Source organism: Ictalurus punctatus, chromosome 20 (genome assembly GCF_001660625.3).
Source record: "Ictalurus punctatus breed USDA103 chromosome 20, Coco_2.0, whole genome shotgun sequence".
NCBI lineage: Eukaryota > Metazoa > Chordata > Actinopteri > Siluriformes > Ictaluridae > Ictalurus > Ictalurus punctatus.
In genome coordinates, this window is record NC_030435.2 from 12930181 (window position 1) to 12949099 (window position 18919).

General features: G+C 39.2%; 3 protein-coding genes across 7 annotated transcripts in view; 2 read left to right on the plus strand and 1 right to left on the minus strand.

The window, feature by feature from the left end:
* mul1a (mitochondrial E3 ubiquitin protein ligase 1a) overlaps window positions 1–9656 on the plus strand; it is a 44854-nt gene extending 35198 nt beyond the window's left edge. For all 5 annotated transcript variants that reach the window (XM_053673690.1, XM_017496346.3, XM_017496347.3 and 2 more), the window contains one exon: window positions 1283–9656. In XM_053673690.1, coding sequence (XP_053529665.1) covers window positions 1283–1976 — 694 coding nt within the window. In that variant the 3' untranslated portion in view covers window positions 1977–9656. The remainder of the gene's footprint in view (window positions 1–1282) is intronic.
* Window positions 9657–10189: 533 nt separating this feature from the next.
* Window positions 10190–13730, plus strand: camk2n1a (calcium/calmodulin-dependent protein kinase II inhibitor 1a). The gene is made up of 2 exons (XM_017496065.3): window positions 10190–10712; window positions 11135–13730. The coding sequence occupies exons 1-2, from the start codon at window positions 10544–10546 to the stop codon at window positions 11203–11205; spliced, it is 240 nt and encodes a 79-aa protein (XP_017351554.1). The 5' UTR covers window positions 10190–10543; the 3' UTR covers window positions 11206–13730.
* Window positions 13731–15759: 2029 nt separating this feature from the next.
* The window catches only part of ece2a (endothelin converting enzyme 2a), a 125398-nt gene continuing 122238 nt past the window's right edge, over window positions 15760–18919 (minus strand). Inside the window, exons 3-4 of the mRNA XM_017496063.3 lie at window positions 16175–17413; window positions 15760–16061 (exon numbers count right to left, since the gene is read on the minus strand). Coding sequence (XP_017351552.1) covers window positions 17126–17413 — 288 coding nt within the window. The 3' untranslated portion in view covers window positions 15760–16061; window positions 16175–17125. The remainder of the gene's footprint in view (window positions 16062–16174; window positions 17414–18919) is intronic.

Below are 18919 nucleotides of genomic sequence, written 5' to 3' on the forward strand. Positions count from 1 at the left end.
AGCTCCAGGAAACCATAGTGAGTGCCATTATCTCCAAATGGAGAAAACATGGAACAGTGGTGAATCTTCCCAGAATGCCTCCAAAAGTGTATCAGTGGCCAATCCAGAAAGTCACAGAAGACCCTAGATAAAAATATAAGGACCTGCAGGTCTTGTTTGCCTCAGATAAGGTCAGGAACCATCAGAAACGGTCTGGGCAAAAATGGTATCCATGGGAGAGCAGCAAGGCAAGAATAACTGCTAATCAAAAGGAACATAAAGGCTCATCTCACATTTGCGAGAAATACCTTGATGACCCCCAGGCTTTTTGGGATAATGTTCTGTGGACTGATCACAAGTCAAAATAAACGCAATGTTGAGCAATATTTAACCTGTCCGACAAGACTGGTTAAGACTCAATTACCAAAACATAATGTCATCCATCTCTTGCCATGATATAGGCAGCTATTAAGGAGGACTAAGCCTGCCGTTCAGCAGGTTCAAATGTGGACCAATGATTCAATAGAAGATCTAAGATGCTGTTTTGAGAGCACTGAATGGGACTTATTTTTTATGATCAGGCATTAACGGTCAAACATGTTTGATATTTACAATTTGGGATCGGGGAGGCTCCGACTCAATCCAGAGCAGTAAAATAATCGTAATGACACCACACAATTGAGGATTTTTTTTTTTTTACAAAGCCTGACAAGCCTCGAACGGATCGTTGGGGAGGTTGCAAATCGGGCTTAAAATATTCGTGTGTGGCCAGCCTAACCAACTTCATGCTGTTTAAAAAGTTCTATTTAAGTGTTGATTTGATTTAACAGGGCTGACAGTAATCAGGCCTAGTTGTGTCTAGTCCAGCTTAACCCCATTATGAATGCACTTTCATAGCTTTGGGGAATTAGTAACTATGGGGGCAAATACATTTTAACACAGGCCCAGTTGGTATTCAATAACTTTTTTGTTTTTTTTTGCTTCAATAAATAACATTATCATTTAAAAAATATTTTTTTATGTTTAGACAGGTTGCCTTTGTTTTATCTTAGATTTTGTTTTAATTTCTGAAATAATTTAGTATGAGATACATAAAAACAGAAGAAATCAGGATGGAGCAAATATGTTTTCACAGCACTGTATTTAGCCATTTCCATCGAGACTTTCACGTAGACATTTTCAGCTTCGTATAAAATCAGGTTGATTGAAACCTCTGTAATGACTCCTTGTCTTGCTGACTCTCCCAAACACACACATTTTCTACTCATCAAAAAGACCCTCACAATGCTTCTCTCTCCTGCAGGATGGACCGTGAGCGTGTGCTTCACGAGCGTGTGAGCAGCGTGCCTTTTGCTCTGGTAGGAGGAGACGGAGCACAGGTGCGGGTGCTTCGTCCACTGGAGGCGTCTGGTCTTGAGATGGAAACGGTGCATGAGAAGTTCCACCAGGCAAACTACGGCTTTGGTGACCTGCTCAGCCAGTATTTGAGTGGCGAAAAGAGCAAGGGCCAGCTGGAGACCGAGGAAATGCTGAGGGTGGGTGTATCCATCACAGCTGCTGGGGAGCTCATCCTCGATTCAGACCGCCTGCTTAAACTCCGCCCCCCGACTGACGGCTCCACCTACTTCCTGACCACAACTGACTTTGAGTCACTCCGGCTTGGCCAAGAGGGCCAGGCATCCTGCTGGTGGGCCCTGGCAGGCATATTTGCTCTGGTGGGTGTTGCTGTGGTTCTATGGGCAGGACTTCGCAGTTATAGGCAGATCCAGAGGAAATGGCAGAGAGAGAGGATGAGGAGGGAGTTTGAACGAATAGGGGAGGGGGAGGAGGACCTTGAGAATGCGTGTGTAATCTGTTTGAGTAACCCAAGAGGGTGTGTGTTGCTGGATTGCGGACATGTGTGTTGTTGCTACAGTTGCTATGAGGCATTACCTCAGCCAACATGTCCCGTTTGCAGGCAGGGGATCAGGAGAGTCGTGCCCCTCTATCAGGCCTGAATATGAGAGTGGATTAAGAGCTCTACAGAACTACTAAATACTGCGAGACAGTGGGATAAGATTGGTTATCCTCTACCAGGCCTCAGACAGAGAGAAGATACAATTGGAATATGAGGGAAGAAATCCACAAAAGAGAACATTGATAGAAAGGAGAGACAACTGTTTATCAGATAATCAGCCACCATTGACTTGATGTGTTAGCAAAAAGAAAGCTATGAATGAAGTCTAAGATAGCCTCTCATAAAACCTTTAATGTATTCTGCATCCTTGGCAACCAAACTTCTGTATCTCCTGAAAGCATGGAAGTATATTAATTTTAATCTTGATTCCTTAATTTGCACTTGGTTATGTGTGTCTCCTTAGTATTGTCACTGGATCTTTTTCATTATTTGAAATTAGTTGTGTCAGGGGCTGGAATTGAACTTGCAGTCACAGTAAGACAAAGTTGCAGATTGTTTTTGCAGATTAATTTCCAATTAATTGTGTAATTTTGATCCAGCACATCAATTTATTCAGCAGTTGGTAAACCCTTTATGAGCTGAGTCAGTTTAATCAGCTAGTGTAGAGCAGGAGGATCACACAAATTTAAGTGGCTGAGAGAATATACATGGTGGAAGCTTGGTCAGGATTCAGGTAAGTGGAATGATTTATAGGCTGATGGAATGGAAAATGCATAATGTCATCCTTTGAAGTAGAAAGTTGTAAAAGGTCAAAAATTTGTGAATGTGTAGGTTCTTATTTAGCCACTGCTTGAGGAGTGGTGATTGTCAGCAGGAACTTTGGATCTGTAAAGTTTTCCACTGCAACAGCTGCGTCCTACTCTGCTTACTTACTGTGCTCCTGCACCACACTTGTTCTTACTTGAAATTATGCTTTGAATTTAGAAATACAAAAATTCACACAGAAGATCATATTAATTTGGAAGTATGGGTTAGGTGAACAGTACAATAGGATTTCTCTGAAGCCTTATTCAAGCCCTTCTGTGACTACGTTTACATGGACAGCAGTAATCTAATTATTGAACTTATTCTGAATAAGACAATATTGTGATTAAGGTGTTTACATGAGTTGCTTTTAGAATATTTCTTTCATGTTCCCATTTTACATGTTATAAAACATAGATCGATTAATGGCACACGTCATTACGTCCCCACGCCATGCAGTCCGAAGTTCCCTCCAGAATTTCACGTATAAACATACAGTGTGTCTTCATTATGGTATCGTATACAGTTTTGGGAGTTTCATTTTTAATTTTACGAAAGCTTCAAGTGCAGTTAATTATTTGTCATGCTATACGTGCAAATAATCCGAAACCACATTCTTACCTACTATATAGTAGCCGATATACATATATTCAGCCTACTATATAGTAGGTAAGTATGTGTTTTCGGACACAGCCGTGCTCTTTTGTTTACCATCAAACTGTTGAGCACTGCCATATGTGTATGTGTCCTGTTGCAAAATGCAGCGAATACTCCCACACGGTGTTAATAGTGTGATTAGGGTGTGTACTTGTCTATAATGCACTTCGATAATTTGACTAAAATAGAAATACTCCACATGTCTTAATTCGATTTGTTTTTACTTCAAGTATGATTTTAACCGGATTAAGGTAATCAGAAATCGCTGTTTACATGGTAGTTTGTTAGTCAGAGTATTGTCTTAATCGGGTTAATATCGGCATATTGTTGTCCATGTAAATGTCTGTGTGAATGACAGTACACCAGTGGTCTCCAGCATGATGCCCGCGGGCACCTGGTAGCCCGCATGTAGTCTGTGAGTCCCCTGCCAAGCGCGTTCTATAAATAGCCTCAATTTTATTTATTAATTTTAGGTTTTTTAAATTTATACTTACAAAAAAAGTGTTGTGTTAACATTTCATATAACATTAAAACATCAAATAAAATCATTAGGGATGCACCGAAATGAAAATTTTTGGCCGAAACCGAATATAATGAAAAACTTGCCCGAAGGCCGAATACCGAACACGTTTTTCCGTGTTTTTTCCATTTATTTTGCCATTTTTTTTCACCATTGCATAAATTAAATAGTCAAAATGTGCTTTTTACTATTTTGTCTTGCTTTTTAAAGAAAAAAAATCAATTATGAAAACTACAATTTGAAAATATTTGTTTAGCACTGAACATTTTTTTTCATTCCAGCAGGCATAGGCTACCAACAAGGCACAATATAACTTTAAATAAATAAATGAGTAAAATAAAAATATTTTTATGTGGTCATCTTTGAGCCCCCCTTGAATAGCCTATGTTAGGCCTATAACTGACTGAAAGAATGTAACACTCTGTAGCCTACAACAAAAAAGTGCACTGACAAGAGTGCAAAAAATGGTTCTATTCGGTTCTATACGGCTGGTTATATTGGGGATATATACCGCTCGCGTCCCTGTACACCTCGCGGAGTATTATAGTAGATGTAGTATGGTTAGATACGTTGTTAATGTTATGTTCTGACTAAGTTTTTTGGATTTGTCTGCCTGCCCTTAAATAAATACGTCTTTACCTGCTTCCATACTCTACTCCCTTACGTCTCGTGACGTGACAGAATACTCCGGAACAGAAACAAAACTAACGCACAGTAAACATCCGAAGAGTGCATGTCCGCGCCCCCTCATCGAGGTTGTGACAAATCGCACGTCTCACTCTGGTTGCTAGGCTATTTGGTCGCGTCATCAAACAGGTCATTGTTCGGTCAAATTTATTCGGCCTTTTCACTTGTTAATTTCACAACAGTACTTTCGGTAGCCGAACATTCGGTGCATCCCTAAAAATCATCATTTAAAAATGTAATTATTTAGAAGTTTACACATGTTATTGTTAACGTACGTAGCGTACGTTTCTCATGACGTAGGCTCTTCTGTGAGTTGAGGTGGTAGCGAGCTGACGGCATAAACAAGGTGAATTCAACTATATAAAAAAACAACGGATTAATTGTGGCTGAAGGTGCACCAGGTCCTGCAAAATAGACATTATTTTAACGAGGAGTGGGAGACAGAATTTCTCTTCACAACTGTTGGAGGCAAAAGTGTATGCCTCATTTGTGGGGCTAGCATCGCGGTATCCAAGAGGCACAACGCAAGACATTGTACTACAATCCACAAGACCTTCAATAGCAGTTATCCACCAGGTACATTACTTAGAAAAACAAACGTTAACGAGTTGAAAGCAACATTAAGCAGGCAGCAATAATTTATACCAAACCCGCTAAGAAGACACAGGCTGCAACCGAAGGGTTGCTCCTTTTTTTTTTTTTTTTTTTTTTTTGACAAAACAAAAAATCGGAAGGGAGCAATGACTGATAGTGAACACACTGTTTAAAGATCACAAGAACGGAGATGAAATCATGTGTGCATTCTCCGACGTTCACCTCGGGGTGAACACAATTTTTTTAAATAAAAATATTAAAACAGCTTGTGACAAATCATTAAAAAAAAAAATAATAATGCCAGGATATCAAGATATTTCATTATCCCTTCGACATAATGTTGTTCATTGAAAGTTTTTGTTTGTTTGTTTGTTTTTGTTTTTTTTAAAAGCACCATTGTGTTTATATTTATTATATTTATATCAAATTATTTTTTTTTAGTTTTTGTGTATATCAAACAAGCAGCCCTCTAGACTATTTTATCCCTTCAGGGAGCCCTCGCTCACAAAAAGGTTGGAGACCCTGCACTACACCATTAAACCAAGATCAGCCACTAGAGGGCACAGAACCTTTAAATGTACTAACTCTCAGTTGTAAACGGAGTGTAAATTTCCATTCCGTGTACATAGAAACCACAATCTCCCGCCCATATACATACATGTTTAATTGATTTAAGAAAACCCAGAAGAGCTCTTGCCATATGTAGCTTTTCTAAGGGGATTTCAGATTTTCATTTGTGTGTGCTGTGCCCTGGTCCTTGCGATAAGTTGTTACACTGAATCCATATTGGGTCTGTTTGTGTCCTTGCTTCTGCCACCTGCTATAAATGGAAACCAAGGGCTGAAGTTGTCTGTTGATTTAGGCTATGCTACAATTGGTTACAATAGAATATTCAATAATATCACGTACATGCAGGGATTGGTTATGGGTCTATTATTGGTAAACTGAACTGGGACAGCACAACTCAGTAGGTGTAGTAAACATCAAGCAGGAAGCTAATATATTACACATTTATGATGAATAAAGATTCAAACTTGCATTAAACTTCTGCTAGGGTCATTGATGGTTTTGTTAAGAGTGTTTAAATCGTATTGTACCTGGTGTGCTTTCGGGGAGGGATGGACCGTTCAGAAGGTGGAAGGGGGGCTTTTTTCTCTCTTTCTTTGTGTTCTCGTTTTGTACTTTATTATGTGAGATTCCACTCATTTCTCTCCCTTTGATTTGTCTGTTGGGTTTATATAAAAGCTGTTATAAATAAATAAATAAGAAAATCTATATGATTACCTTAACTTGTACACATAGGAAAAATAAATATGTTGAAATACATATGTAATTATTTTGATAATGCAACCAAAGGACATACAGTGGGGGAAATAAGTATTGAACGAGTCAACATTTTATTCAGTAAATATATTTCCAATGAGGCTATTCACATGAAATTCTCACAAGACTTTGGTATTAACTCAAAAAATCCACACATATAAAGAAATCCAAACATTAAAGTCCATAAATGAAGTTATTTGTAATAAAGAGGAATGGCACAGGGGAAAAGAATTGAACACACTAACTGAATTTTTTTTATATACTTAGTGGAGAAGCCACATTAATCAGAAGAAATTAATCAGCCACAGCATTCAGGTGTGATTTTGGCCCATTCTTCTAAACATATTGTCTCTAAATCTTGTTCGATTGGATTCAGGTCAGATGATTGCCATTCTAACGCCTTGATTTTTATTCTCTGAAACCAATTAAGTTTACTTTGCTGTATGCTTTCGTCCGGTTGATGACGGAGTGATGTTGCTTCCACTTGCGGATAATGGCCCCAATGGTGCTTACTGGAAGATTGAGATATTTTGAAATTCCATCAATATTTTTCGCAACAATAAGGTTGCGAAGGTCTTGGGAGAGTTCTTTGCTTTTACCCATCGTGAGATGTTTCTTGTGTGACACCTTGGTAACAAAAAATTTTTTTCTTGCCTTGCCTTGTAGAACTGATTTTTCTTACCCTGTTCAATACTTTTTTCCTGTGTCATTACACTTTATTACACATAACTTTATTTATGGACTTTAATGTTGTGAATTCTTTGTATTTGTGGATTTCTTGAGTTACACTGATGTCTGGTGAAAATTTCATGTGAATAACCTCATTTGAAATATATTTAAACATTTTTAAAAATGTTGACACGTTCAATACTTATTCCCCCCACTGTAAATTTACCAAAGGACGTGATTTATTTCAATATTTATTTCAGCTGTACATATTGTAGCCCTCTTTTGAAAACTTTCCTTTGTTGACCCTGTAAAATATTCAAATGAATCTTTAGTAGTCCAACAGTCATGGGAAATGCAGCACAACCTGCAAGTGTTTGGAGAACAAACTACTTAAGGCTGTGTTCACATATAACGTCTTTTTTGAAGTGGTCAGCACCTGTTTTACATAATAATCCTATGGAGAAGACTGTGTTTTCAGAAATGACAAGCTTATTTTGGGGATGCTCTGCATTGCATTTTGGAACAGCATTTTTGCTTGAAAGCATGAAAAAAAAAATTGGGCAGCAGTTTTCATCTGAAAAAAGCGTTACATGTGAACACAGACTAATGTTGTTTAGTTACCAAGCCAAATTAGATACTAACATAGTTTAGTCAGTGTATCTTTATGTAACATCATCTAACTAGCTTTTCTGGCTAACGAAACTTAATTCAGTACATGAATATCTATGTAAGTTAGCTAGGTTAGCAATTTATTTAGTTGTAAAAAAGGCTACATTACTTATATTTTTCTATATCTGCTATCGCTATTGTTAACATCCACAAGAATGGGATGGGAGTCAATATCAAAAGTAACAGTCAGTATGTGGTGGCCACCAGCTGCTTTAAATACTACAGTGCATCTCATCCTCATGGACTGCACCAGATTTGTCAGTTCTGTAAGATGTTACCCCACTTTTCCACCAAGGCATTTGCAATTTCTCGATCACGTCTGGGGGGACACATGGTTACATGTAATTTTCCACTGCAAGGATGATCAGCTGTCCTTCCTGTCTCCCTGTAGCACTGTCTTAGGCATCTGACATTATGGACATTGCAGTTTATTGCTCTGGCCACATCTGCAGTCCTCATGCCTCCCTGCAGCAGGCCTATGGCATGTTTACGCAGGTGAGCAGGCATCTTTCTAGACATCTTTCTTCCGGTGTTTTTCAGAGTCAGTAGAAAGGTCTCTTTAGTGTCCTAAGTTATTGTAACTGTGACCTTAATTGGCTACCGCCTGTAAACTGTTAGTGTCTTAAGGGCTGTTCTACAGGTGCATGTGTAATAATTGTTTATGGCTCGTTAAACAAGCATGAGAAACATCGTTTAAGCTCTTTCCTATAAAGATCTAAACATTTTGGTAAATATAGGTGTGCAGCAATTGTTGGGACCCCTGTGAATTCATATGAGAAAAATATATTTTAAGTATATTCCCACTGATATTTTACATTTTGTTTAGCACATTTGGTTAACTAGGAACAGGAAATTGTTCAACCATGACTTCCTGTTTCACAGGGGTATAAATATGAGGTAACACATAGGCCAAATTCCCTTACTCATTCATAACAGTGGGTAAGACCAAGGAACATACAGTTGTAATCAAAATTATTCAACCCCCACTGCAAATTAGATTTATTGTCAAAATTGACACACCTTCAGCAAACAAATCAAACAAAAGCAATTGAAATAGGCTTAGTTCAACACAACGAATGCTTCAAGTGGCTTCCCCGAATTCAACTGAAAATGCAACTTATAATGATTTCTACAGTTTCAAAGTTATTCAACCCCTTCATGGCACGCATCCTTACCACTTAGTAGAGATCAAATTTCCCCACTCATTTATGATGGGGTTGCATGTCAGATAAAGGACCAGGGGAGACCTCCACAGTCGTTTCACAAGTGTACATTGAAATTTTGGACACTTTTCTCATTCCATCAATAGAAAATATGTTTGGTGATTATGAAGTCATTTTTCAGGATGATAATGTAAAGAGTGTTAAAGCTTTTCTAACTGCAGAGAATTAAGAGTATTTTATTTTTCACTGATAAGATTTATCACAAAATACACAAACAAGTCTTAATATCCATTGCATGTATGCTTTTCATGTTAACTTATATTTTTAAGAAGATTTAGATTTTTTTTGGTGTTGCATGTAACATCAGACCACTAGACGTGGCCGTCCGCAAACTTCATTATATTAAAGGTCTATATTGTAAAGTTTGTTTATTTATTTGATTGTTATCTAAATCTGATTGCTTGATCTTGATGGTTAATGTACATGTAAATTATTTTGCCTTTAAAAATTTTTTATTCTTTGTTAAATTTGCAAATAACAGTGGTGGAAGAAATGAACCTGTTTTTTCAAGTGGAGAAGTTGATCAGAAGTTTATTATAGTTACCTTTTTTTTAATGATAGTGCTCTTGCAAATTTTTATCTAAGAAAAGATTTTCCTGTTCTTTTTTAATTAAATGTTAATTACTGTTTTGAATGGCCTGAGATTCATGGTTGTTATTTTATGTAAACATTGGATCAACAAAAACATGGATTATGTGCTAATTATTTATTTCTATAGACTGATTTGTTTTCTTTGTTATTAATGATGCATGAATGTATGAATATTAAAAATAAATTATGAAAATTGAGGTTAAGAGAATGTTATGGGGATGTTCAGGGAAAGTTCTGCAAACCAAAAACAACGTTTTTTGTTGTTGTTTTGTTTGTTTGTTTGTTCGCTGTAAAGAAAACTTGACTGGCTAACCAAAAACAAACCTTAAAATGTATGTTCTCGGAACGTTCTGGGAACCAAAAATGGTTAGCTGGGCAGTACTCTTTGCTTCATCTACAAGTTCAACATAAGTAAGACACTTATTTCCTACCCATATTTTCTAGCTTCGCCTGAAGGGGTCAGCCTTGCTCCATTTTCTCTCTCTCTCTCTCTCTCTCTCTCTCTCTCTCTCTCTCTCTCTCTCTCTCTCTTTTCATTCATTCATTCTCATTTTCTCTCTCTCTCTCTCTCTCTCTCTTTCTCTCTCTCTCTCTCTCTCTTTCTCTTTTCATTCATTCATTCTCATTCTCTCTCTCTCTCTCTCTCTCTCTCTCTCTCTCTCTCTCTCCCCGGCGGATGACTTCAATGTTCCGCCTGGGTTTCCTTTATGATCTCGGGATCACCCCCATCCTACGGCAGACACAAACACACACTGTTTACACTCTGCACTCTTCCTCCAGCTGCTTCTCGCCTGGACGGTGCGACAGCACCCCTGCCCAGTTTTAAACCACTCTGTTTCGTGGATATTCAGAGGATTTTCGTGCTATTACTCGAACTAGGAACGCTTCTGTCTCTGTCGTCTGTTATTCAGCTCGAACTTCTGTGCCATCATGTCCGAGGTTCTGCCGTACAATGAGGGGAAGATGAGCGGCTACGGAGCGGACAACGACGTTAGCCAGATATCCTTCAGCTGCGGGCTGCAAGACTCGAGCTCGTTTTTCGGGGCGTCGCAGGCGAAAAGACCCCCAAAACTCGGCCAGATTGGCAGAGCAAAGAGAGGTGATGACGAGATTATTAGATAGTGTAGTTCTACGTGTTTAAACATCCATTCTTTATTATAGGACAACATTTAGACGATGGTTATTCTAAGGACCCGTTTGTATAACAGGTGACTGAACACAGAATCTATAGGCTACATGCAACCTATACACCCTGCTTCGTCTAAATAATAAAAAGCGTTTCATTTTTACTTTCTGGAATGCAAGACAGTGCTTTTCGAGTTTTGAAACTATCACTAAAAGTGATTTAATTACAAAATTCATCAAGGTTAAAAGAAAATCCTTTTAAAAGAAGAGAACAGTGTATGTAGAATTGTTTTGTGGATTTCGTGCCTGACGCGATGGCAAACAATGGCAATATGAATCAAATCGACTGCGTAGCAATAATAACAATATTAATTTCTTTGTCTTTTTTCCTCACAGTGGTCATCGAGGACGACCGAATAGACGAGGTCTTGAAGGGAATGACGGACAAAGCGTCACCGGGCGTCTAAAGCTCCAGCGACAACTTGCAGACATTAAATTTTTTTAAAGATCACCGGTTTGAACCAGTGGTCGGCTGTGCGTGAATGCGGGAGGACGGAGAGACACGAAGCGCTGCCAAAAGGCGACAGAATGGTAAACTAGAGAGAGGTTGCGACGTCAAGACTCACTTGGCATTCACCGGACATTCTACAAAATGAAAAGCCGGTTTATATTTTTAAAATAATAATTCAATAAAAGCGTAGCTGCGCAGAAAGCCATTGACGCTGCCGCGGGGTCCCATGCGGCTCCATTATCGACCTTTGCCACGGTGGATGGACTTGCCATTACTTCACGACCATTTGCTTCCAAAATGCGCCGTATAAGCATTGACCTTAGAATGCGCAGGACAAAGCACATCTCAAGCTTTATTATTGTACTTGTACAGTATCTACGACTCGAAAGACTTATCTTTAAGCTTGTAGCCTATACGCGCTTCAAACGTGAAAAAAGACGGGTGTGAACCAGAACAGCACCTGCGCCCCTGCTCAGTGTAGAGTGCATTCCAGCTGCTACTACAGCTGTTTATAGTCCAAGACACACACACTCTCTCTCTCTCTCTCTGGATGGTGCAATGTTAATGTATGTATTTATTCTCTTAATTTAAACTAACCGATGATGATGTAAATGTAGGCTATATCCTTCGTAGGAAATTCGTATTGATAAGTATTTTTGTCCGATTTTCGTGGTGATGGCGCATGATCCCGCATTGATGGACCATGGTGGGCATGCATTACCTTCACACAATCAAAATTACTCCAAATGAATAATAGATAAAAAATGTCCCAATATAATTAAACCTCTGCAAGCAAGTTAATTTTATCTTTAAAAAAATATAAATGGCGTCGTCCATATTTGAGTTCTGTTTCTCCACCTCTTTGCATGAACTTTTACCTTCGGTGCCAATGCAGTTGACGTCATAACTTTTATGCCGTATTCACATTACTGTGGAAAATCAACGTAGCGCATGATTTACTCACTCCAGCACTGTCGGTGGAGCTGCATAGATTTGTATGTCCAGGTTTGGAGACATGGGGTGGCAAAGGGAGGGGCAGGAGCACACTAAGGGATGTACACCACTTAGTGATGTAGCTTGAGAGAAACGTTGAATTTGTTTGGTACAAAATCAGTGGCCCTATAGCCTAGTGAAATGACTGTATTGACCTTATAGTTATAGTTAGTTTCTAATACTGAAGCTACTTGGTTGAAATGCATACACCATCACAATGATCACTTAAATCAACATAATATAGATATGATTAATTCTGCATGAATTACAAAAGAGATGTGACTTGAGGTCAGAATTAGTGTGGCACAATTTATTTATAGGGTGGCAAGTGTTACAGCCATGCAAACAGGTAGCTTATAAGGCTAACACTACATAGGGAACTCTAACAAGGCTACTATTAGACAGACAAATACATTTTTTAAACTTACCTTCAGGTTAACTAACTACCCTTTCAGGTTGTTTTGGGGTTTAATACTGTAAAAGTATCCAAAGTTTGTGTTTTTAAGGTCAGTACACAGTGGGGTTAAAGTATATTTTTGAACCTTTGTCATTGCACTCTACCAGCACAGGGCGGGAAAAGGGATGGGGACAATATTCAATTCAGGTCAACATCCATGCAAAAAAAAAAAAAATTCCACAATGATATGAATACAGCATCACAAAGTCAGTTTTGTATTTTTTTTGTATTTAAGTATTTATTATATATAGCCTCTGCTATTTTATTGTCTTAAGATTCAACAAAAATGTTTGTATCTAAGAAAGGGATGAGACGATGGCACATCTGAAAGGGTTGTAAACGTGTTTAATATCAGACATGGGACTTCTTTTTGTCTTTCTTTCTCTCCCTTCAAAGGGATATGCCGAATGTGCTTCAGGGTTTATTTGCACAAATCAATGTTACTTCTAAATAAGAAATCATATACTGTGACTTAAGCTTCATTAATTCGTTAGAAAATGTTGACTTTAGAGTCTACTGCACTGTTTACGACTGTCCACAAATAACAGTGTTATTTGATGAGTTTCTGAGCTTTATATCTATGTGTTTTTTTGTTGTTGATTTTGTACCATTCTTATAAAGAAATTAATTATGGTTTGTTGTGCATGAAACCAATTTTTCAGCAACTGACATCGTTTTATGAAGCAAAGAAGCAACAAAAATGTAATCGCATTCTGAGAATGATTCATTGTATATTATGATGCCACTTTCACGGTACTTGGTGAATTAATAAATGGTGGAAAGAAACATGGACTTTTCTGAATGGCTGATATTTCTCACTGTTGACAAGTACTGGACTTAGATCTAGATAAGACAGGTAATCAAATGATGCAAATCATGCAATTATCCTGCCTTAGGTGTATAAATAGCTTGAATTAGACCCATCTGAAAACACAGAAACCAGTCAAATTTAAACATCTTTCACAGATCCTGCACAATGGACATTTAGGCAGTTGATGGTGGTCTGGCAAAACCAGGCTTGTCTAACCTTGTTTTTAAAGTCTCATTTATTTCAGGTTTCAAAATCTTTATTTCTTTTTATGTAATGAAATCAGCTTTTTTGCACCGATCAATCTTTATACCAAAGTACACAAATACAACTGGAAAAACTTACAGAATATTGAATTGTAATTTATCATCAAAAATTTTTTTTCTACTAATCAACTCTCCATTAAGCCCTTCATATGAGCTCAGTTAGGGGAAGGGAGCTGGGTAAACACAAAACTAGTACTGTGGCTGGTGGTAACAAGAGAATGCACATCTCAGCACTCACTATAATTCTGTCTCTCTCTGACCCTCATATCAGCTTTCCTAAATAGATTGAACATCTTGTCCCACCTCCACCCCCTAATTCAAGGCATCAAAGCAGCCAGGTGAGTTAGTAGAGAAACCAACAGGATCAGCTGATACATAATACCTGCAGCTCACCTGATACAGTGCCAAAGCTAAGGGCTGCTGTACAGAAGATGAAAAGGCCTTTATGCAGCTTAATGAACCATCACGCATCTCTGACTGCTGGACTGCTCAGCGCAGGTGAAAGATTTATGAGGCAAATCCATTTGTTAGCAAATCATAGCATTTTGCTGACATGCAGCTCAGTACTATTTTTAACTAACAAATGAATAGGCATGATTTAAGGCCAAACACAACATCTAGTTCTAAACTAGAGAAACAAATGAGATACTCTTCCACACTTGGATAGTTAAGGGGAAATAGAGAATAGAGTGAGAGAGAGAGTATTTGTTACAGGTACAATGACAGAGTGAGAGGGAGAGAAGAGGACCTTCAGGCGGTGTGCACGCAGGTGCGTGTGAGTTTTGACAGTTGGACTTTGAACTCTTGAACATTCTGAGCCAGGCTCTGAACATTCCGTCAATATAAATGAATGGGCATTTTTGTGATTTTTGATTGTCTGCTACAATAAAACCGGGAATCCGATCAGTTAAGAAAAATAGAACATGACCAGTCTGAGAGGTTTTGGCTGAGAGGTCTTGAGGGCTTAGGGTAGAAGGTGCCTTGGTGACCCCAATGGGTGGAAGGTCAGATCTCAGGCTTACAGAGTGGCAGAAGGGACTCTAGTTTGTGGCCCCCCCAAAAGACTAGTCTATATGAGGATTGTGCTTGGGGAGGAGATGAGTTAAAACCAGACTCATTCCCGGTGGTTACCAGAGAGGACCAGAAGCAACAGAGTGGTATGATGAGTGACTTTGGCCAAGAACCTCCCATCCAGCACACTGACCATCACAGGAGGATTCAGAGGTTCCACAGGGAGGCCAGTCTGGGATGCTAACCGGAAGGGACTCAAGAACTAGGCTGAGTTTGGAACTAACTGGCTATCTCTCAGCACTGCTTCCGCATCCAGCCAGATGTCGAGGGAAATCAGTGTGTCAAGAGAGTCTGACTGATCTTTCACGGACAGTTCATTCTTCAGCTGCTTGCAGAGTCCATTCACAAACACTCCCTGGAGTGCTTCCTCGTTCCACCCAGACTCGATGGCCAGGACACGGAACTCAACCGAAAGCAGATGCTTGGCTGCCTCCTTCCCTTGGACAGGGTGGTTGAAAAGCCTCCAAACTCATCAGTGAAGGAGATGAGGGAGGACCACAGAGCTGGCTGCCTGTCCCAGATGGCAGTGGCCCAGGTTAGGGCAGCTCACCCCAATAACCCCCTGATGTAGGCTACCTTATCCGTGGCCTAGCTAAAGGGACGCTGGGCAAACACGAGAGAACACTTGAGCACAAAGGACCTGCACTTTCCTAAGTAACACGTGTAGGTTTCATGGTCTGAGACATAGCTTCACACTGTGGTGGACTGGCAGAGGCAACAGACTGGACCATTTGGGGAAGGACATTGTTGAGTTGCTGGTTGAGGGGCCCAAGCTGGTCCATCATGGCCTGGTGGCTCTCAGTGAGTGTGTGGAGCTTTAGGGAAACTGGCTCTGCTGAGTCCATGGTGGCCAGATCGTTCTGTTAAATTGAACCCAGAGATGAGAGGCCCTTAACACAGAACACAGACACAGGCTGAATGTTAACAGGATTTATTGTAGAAGCATGAGTGGAATGGGAATGGAGTGAGATAATGAGTCATCGGGGTTAGGATTTGAACTCTGGTCCACCACATAAGTCACGAGTGCACAGCTGAAACGCCACTGTAGAAGGGGGGAGCGGGGCTGAGCATAAGTGGGTTAGGGTGTTTGAGTGCTGAGGCTCGAACTCGGGTCGGCATGAGGGCTGAACATGGAGCAGGAGATCCACCACAAAGCAGGGCTGGGCGTAACAGCAAGTGAGCTGAAAGTGAGCAGAAAGGGAGCAAGAGCAGTTAACCTGGAACACAGAAAAAAAAATCCAGATAAGCAACAGATAAACCGAGATAAACTCTACAACAAAAACACTAGAGATAACAAGGAAACCAAAAGTGAGGAAGACCAGAAGTGTACCATACTGAAGCCAGAACAATCTGGTGATGAGTGGCTGAAGAACTGGGGATTATATACACTGCTGATTGATGAGCTGATGAGAAGCAGGTGAGTCAATGATTCAATCCGACAGCCCCAGAGGTGGAGCGCACACACACATTAACAGAAACACAAGGGAGAAAAAAACACTGGAAACATGGGGAAGGGAAAAACAGGGAACAAGGTATAATGCACAGGCTTCTATTTGGATCATGACAGCACCTTTTTCCATTCTTTAAAAATAGCTAGTAATTAGATTTCAGAGCAAAATTAAAAATAAATGATTTCTGGTTTATTAATTAATGTCACCAAGTCCTGGTGGCCAGTAGAAAATTTAAACCTCATTTACAACAGGATGTGTCTGCACACATATGCTCAGTTTCCTGAAAATAGCAAATGAAACAGTTTGTTGTTTGGTGATTAATCTATGACAGGGCTGTCGCTGTATGAATGTAAAAATGTCAAATGACTTTAGCCTATTTTATACCCATGTAGAAGTTAGGCCAGACTAGAGGAAAGAGACAAGAAATCATAAAATGGAGAGAGACAGAGGGAAGGAGAAGAAGAATATTATCAGATTTTTTTTTTTTTTAAAGCACCCATATTACAAAAATATAATTTTACCAAAATTATGGCAAAATTCAATAAAATTCCTACTGATATCCAAAGATAACAAAATCTAACATGACCTTATACATTGCATTTGTACAAATCTGAAATCACATTCAGATTTCAAGGATCTGATAATTTTCTAATCAAAAATTTTCTAATAAAACAATAAAAACACCCAGGAAACAAACAAACAAAAAAACATTCCATGATGTTCCATATAACATTACCATATTGAATCCCTAGTAAAAAAGCATTTAAAATGTAACTATCAGAAAACCAGAGGTCTTTGTTTTCCTTGGCTGAGCTCACTGTTGCAAGATTTTACAGGCCAATGTTAGTGAGGAAGTCCTCATTTTCATCGTCCAGAAATGTGACCACAGTGGGCAGGTCATCCGTCTGGGAATGCACCCTTCTCTCCAATGCAGCATCTTCTGGGCTAAGCTCCTCCCCTTTGGTGAGGACATAAAGAAAGTAGTGGAAGCTGTCGCCGTAGTGATAATGGTTGATGGACCAGCCATACTCTTGGCGAGCATACACTTTCTTCCGGAAGTGTGGCTGTGCAAAGGTCACTGACACAAAACGACCTCCAGGCTTTAGGACCCTACTGATCTGTAGATAAACATGAGATGGAAAAAATTGAGAGCCATTATAAATATTTATCTACAGATATCTACCTACCTATACTTATATATGTAGATATCTATACTAGAAAGACAGATACACAGGCTGGTAGACAGAAAATAAAAGGAAATAGACAGCCTATACACTATCATCACCATACCATTCTATTGCCCTTGGCTTTATATAATCCATACAGAATGAGCCATTAGCACAGCTGGAGATGTTCAATCAAAATCCTATTCCACGGATAAGGAATGCAATCAGCTTGAGAGAAATTTGTGATTGTATGTGTATCATACGACAATAAGATATGAATCATCTACTGACATAAAACACTAATGGGTGAGGATAGGGGTGATGTGTGTGTGCAATAGAGAGAAGAGGTGAAAAATTACACGAGACTGAAATAGAGCAATGTCAAAACCTGGAATCCAATTAAAATAATGTCCAGAATGTTCCTGCATGCTATAAACCAATAGTAATTTTTCAGTTTTTAGGTCAGTGGATGTACTATGCTTTGGGAGCATCTGCTGTGAAATCAAAGAGGGGAAGAGTTCTTCAAACACAAGTGTAATTAAAAAGTAAGAAAGTGTTGTGATTAATGAATCATTCTTTGTATTTATAAGCGCAATTCCGAAAAAAGTTGGGACAGTATGAAAAATGCCAAAAAAAAACAAAACAACCCCCCCCCCCCCCCCACACACACACACACACAAAGTCATTTGAAAATTCAATTCACCCTGTACTATATTGAAAACACATTATTAACACATTGTTTTACTTTGTGAATTGAATTTATTTTTGAAAATATGCACTCTTAAAATCTGATGACTGCAACACACTCTAAAAAAGTTGGGACAGTCGACTGTTTACCACTGTGTAATATCACTTTTTCTTTTAATAACACTTAAGCGTTTGGGCACTGACGATACCAGTTGGTTCATATACTATGATTGGTTTGAGCCCAGGGTTTTGCCTGTGAAGACTGCATTTACTGTTAAAAAAGGATAAACCAGAGATAAAGGAACATCGATCAGAGCCACTGTACAAGGATTTGGCATAGCCAGTACAACATTTTGGAACGTCCTGAAAAAGAAAGAACCCACTGGTGTGATTTCAACCCCACAGCAACCAGGTCAGCTGGTCATGAAGCAAGGTCCATAAAGACATGGTTCGCCAAGGTTGGTATTTAAGATCTTGAGTGGCCCTGACCTCAAACCCACTGAACACCTTTAGACTGAACACTGCCAGTCCTTCTTGTCTAACATCAGAGCTCAACCTCTAATTGACTAATGCTCTTGTGGCTAAATGGGCACAAAGCCCCACAGCCATGTTGCAAAACCTTCCCAGAAGAGTGGATGCTGTTATAGCAGAAAAGGGGGGACCAACTCCATATTAATGCCCATGGTAATGTCGTACAATGTCAGATTTAAAAGTTACCACTCAAGCCATACTGCCATCCTAAATAATATGTAGAAATACATCAGCCTCCAA